This window comes from Eurosta solidaginis, unplaced genomic scaffold, assembly GCF_040869045.1.
Source record: "Eurosta solidaginis isolate ZX-2024a unplaced genomic scaffold, ASM4086904v1 ctg00000118.1, whole genome shotgun sequence".
Taxonomy (NCBI): Eukaryota; Metazoa; Arthropoda; class Insecta; order Diptera; family Tephritidae; genus Eurosta; species Eurosta solidaginis.
The window spans coordinates 386,787-390,717 of record NW_027136880.1 but is presented as its reverse complement, the minus strand read 5'-3'; the positions used below and the strand labels follow the sequence as shown (position 1 = coordinate 390,717).

Genomic DNA, 3,931 nt, shown 5'->3' with positions numbered 1-3,931 from the left:
TAAATCGAAAGTTGATTAGGTGATTTTTAAAGTCCCGCTATGCGATGTTGGAAAAGAACAGCACAGCTTATACTATACATACAGGCAGTACAATAAAAGAAACATAAAAAAACAGGCAAACATAAAAAGGCAGGCAAACCTAGTATGCACATATATTGGCAAATGTACCCAGTCATACGTTTGTAAGTCATTTTGTAACGACAATCACATCTAATATACTACTAAAGATACTTTTCTACTACAATTTTCGCTGAATGGGATTGAATTATTCCACGTTTTTCTTACTTCGTGAAAGCAACCCGTCCATATTTTTAAATTTTGGAGCGTCAAAGTTTTGTCATCATTGGAGAACAAACCTCTAGTAATTGAATCATGGGCTATACTTTTTCAGTAGAAATGAAATTAAATTTTAATTTATTTCAAAGTTAGAAAATGGAACTTTTATACTCGAAATTTGGCAACTGAAGTGTGAAGTAATATTTTCAAAGTATACGAAACATTTTACAATTTCTAAACAAAGTACTTGTTTACATGTATAATTTAATTATATGTGCATTGAATCAAATATAAAAAAATTTGAGGGGCATATTGTTTGAAATTTAGAATAAAAATCAGAAACATTATTTTTGCATTCTGAGTTGCATTTTCGCGCAAAACAAAGGGATGAGCACGAAGAAAGTAGGAAGTATAAGTACGCCAATGGTTATATTCAATCCGTCTGTGGACTATGATGTGGTACTAACGCTATTTCTGGAAGAATTCAATGGGCGTTGGAATGATGTGCCACCATCAGCGGAGACCGGAATGGAAGGCTATGATGAATTAGCGGTGCTTGGCTCTGGATCCTTTGGACAAGTGGTAAATAATGTTGTATGCCAACTAATAATATGCGTAATGAATGCTTTCCTTTACTATCGGATTAGGCCTTAGCTAAATGTAAACATTCTGATCAATATTATGCCGTTAAAATAATGCTAAAAGAGAAAATTGTCAAAATGAAACAAATTGCGCATGTGCATAATGAGAGGCGCGTTTTGGCAAGTATAAAATTTCCAACGCTCATTTGGTTGGAATTTTCACGTAAAGACAACGATCAACTCTATTTGGGATTGCCATTCGTTAGTGGTGGTGAATTATTCACATATCATCGCAAGTAGTAGCCTATAGCTTTAACATTGCACAAAAACCCTTTCTAATAACAAATTTATGCTCTCTGCTTTTTTCCAACAATTTTAGAGTGCGCAAATTCAATGAGAAACAAGCGCGTTTTTATGCTGCTCAAGTCTTTTTAGGTTTGGAATATTTGCATTTTCTGCATTTGATATATCGTGACTTAAAACCTGAGAACATAATGCTCGATAAAAATGGTTATATAAAAATCGCAGATTTTGGTTTTGCTAAGGTAAAGTTTGAAATTTTTCTGTTTGTTGACCTACAGCGTTGTTAACATTTTCCTTTTTCTTTTTTTTCGTTCCAACAGAAAGTTGAAACTCGCACAATGACTTTATGTGGCACACCAGAATATCTTGCACCCGAAGTCATACAATCCCGTCCGTATAGCTGTTGTGTGGATTGGTGGTCTTTTGGTGTGTTTATTTACGAAATGGTGAATGGTTCGTCACCATTTGCACCATACAATCGTGACATGATGGTTATGTATGGCAAAATATGTGAAGGTGAATACAAAATGCCGCAACAGTTTAGTGCAAGTCTCAAGGATTTGGTTGATAATTTGCTGCAAGTCGATTTGTCGAAAAGGTGAGCATTAACTATGATACAATTGAAGACTTCCTTAGCAAGAAACCCTCATATGTATGTGAGTCAAATATGTAATTTTGTATCATATTTAAGTTAAGATCTCAATTGAGCATAATGTGCTTTTGTGGCTTATAATCTTGAGGTACCAAAAGTAGTAGTATTAGTCGGATCCTAAAATGCAGGTTGTTGCTTTTTAAGTGGGCATAGGTATGCTTAGATTATCATCGATAAAACGTATTGTTAGGCCCAGAAATAACGTAGTTTCGAGTTAATCGAGGGCAAATTGTATGGTCATTTCAACAGAAGAAAAATTGTTGGTATGAAGTTAACACTATTCAGTAAATTTGCATGAATTAAGTGGGGACTGCCCTCATTGCATTTAAATGTATGAAAACATTTGAAGCAATTTTTAATTTATAATTTTATTTTCCCAAATTATTAAATTTTCAGTAAAAATAACGTTTTCGTAATCCAACGGATTTTTCAATTAAAAGAGAAATATCTGTAATATCAACAACCACTATTATATTTTAACAGTTTTCATTGGTATTTTTAGGATGACATTAAGTTAACACGTCAGAGATAGGCGGCAACCGTGATGTGATGGTAGCCTGTTACCACACCGAAAATTCTGGGATCAAGGCTTGGAAAAAGCAAAATTAAAACCTTAAGAAACAAATGTTTAATTTGTATTTGTATTTTAACAGAGCTGTATCTTACATTTGATGACATTTTTAATTTTTTTTTTATTTGACTAACCGTTTTAGTTAGTTCACAATCAACAATTTGTGCGAAGTTGATTCAACAGCTATTTGCCATGGATACAATTGGACAGAAATATCGGTTAAATTTACGCGTAAATCGGTTTAGTTAACAAGTTTTTTTCTTTTAGTGTAAGTAACGAGCGCCAAGTAGTCAATAAAACATAAAATACCTGGAAAATTTTGAATTTTTATTATAATTGTTTTCTAGTATATATTTAACTTAGTGCTAGTGTAAATCCATCGAAGAATCACTATTGCCAACAAATGATACTTTGGACTGGGTAGGCAGTTAAGAAATAAAAGTATACTATCGGCAAACGAAGACCATGCTCTACAAGTCGCTTATTGTAGCCGTCCTGATATATGGTGCAGCGGCAGGGGCTAAGGCAACATCGTATGAGGCGGCTCTGGAAAAGAGTTCCTCGAAAAATGTGTAGCTCTCTACTCTCTCTTTAATGATCAGCTTTACGAGCCTTTCGCAGACACCAACATAGTATAGCGAATTTAAGATAATGCTACGGCCAAAAAAGTATTCGCATCTTCTAACGAAATTCACATTTTTTACTCATAATAATTCCCATTAACTTCCACTAGCAAAGGCATTATTCCCATTTACTTTTTTTAAGAGAATAATTTCTTAGACCACATTTCGTTAATATTTTAAGTTTGTCCTCTTATAAGTTAATTAAGCTGCTCTTTACAGATATGGCAATTTAATTAATGGCAATAAGGATGTTAAAAATCATGAATGGTTTAAGCCAATTGATTGGTATGCGATACTCAATCAAGAAACGCCAGCACCATATGTACCGCAAGTGAGCCAACCCGATGACCTATCTAATTTTGAACGGTTTCCCGATTCGAAACGTGGAGTGAAATCAAAAATGTGTAGATTTTGTGAGGTTTTTGCTGAATTTTAAACGTTAAGTTTTTGAATTATTTACAATTATTCTATTAAATAATTTTCATTAAGAATTAATTAATTTTGTAATTGCACAATATTATGTGAACTTAATTATAGTAATTAAAAAGAAGTTTGCAATAAAAAAATAAAATAACTTTAACTTAAAAAATTTAGTGATATATTGGACCTTATGCATAAAAAGTGTTAATTTGCTCGATAGTGATTTTTAAGCAAAGGTGGTTGGTTGATTTTGGGTAAAGGAACATTGCAACTGTGTTCTACTTAGAAAATCGGGTCTGAGCAAAAATGCTTGCTTTTATTGCACGAGACCCTCAATGAAGTTTTTCATTTAGATATGTTCAACGCAATCCTATGCATGGCAGTAACATCACCGCAGTCACGCAAAATCTTATACTTGTAAATATAAAGGGACTTCAGACTTGGCAATTGAAGTTTATTTCGCCTTGCCCATTCACATACAAAATTTCGCTTTGTGTGCATTATA

The 3,931-nt window shown here is 33.2% G+C and overlaps 1 protein-coding gene across 1 annotated transcript; it reads left to right on the top strand.

Moving 5' to 3' along the window:
• Positions 1–370: 370 nt before the first annotated feature.
• On the top strand, positions 371–3,475 carry LOC137235630 (cAMP-dependent protein kinase catalytic subunit 2-like). Its single transcript, XM_067758521.1, has 5 exons — positions 371–858; positions 924–1,153; positions 1,237–1,402; positions 1,481–1,758; positions 3,226–3,475. The coding sequence occupies exons 1-5, from the start codon at positions 664–666 to the stop codon at positions 3,440–3,442; spliced, it is 1,086 nt and encodes a 361-aa protein (XP_067614622.1). The 5' UTR covers positions 371–663; the 3' UTR covers positions 3,443–3,475.
• Positions 3,476–3,931: the final 456 nt, after the last annotated feature.

Excerpts from the sequence above, each read along its gene's own strand:
- LOC137235630 (XM_067758521.1), top strand. The coding sequence starts at position 664 with ATGAGCACGAAGAAAGTAGGAAGTATAAGTACGCCAATGGTTATATTC. Across the intron at positions 1,154-1,236 it reads TTATTCACATATCATCGCAA|AGTGCGCAAATTCAATGAGA; the intron begins GTAGTAGCCTAT and ends CAACAATTTTAG. Across the intron at positions 1,403-1,480 it reads CAGATTTTGGTTTTGCTAAG|AAAGTTGAAACTCGCACAAT; the intron begins GTAAAGTTTGAA and ends TCGTTCCAACAG.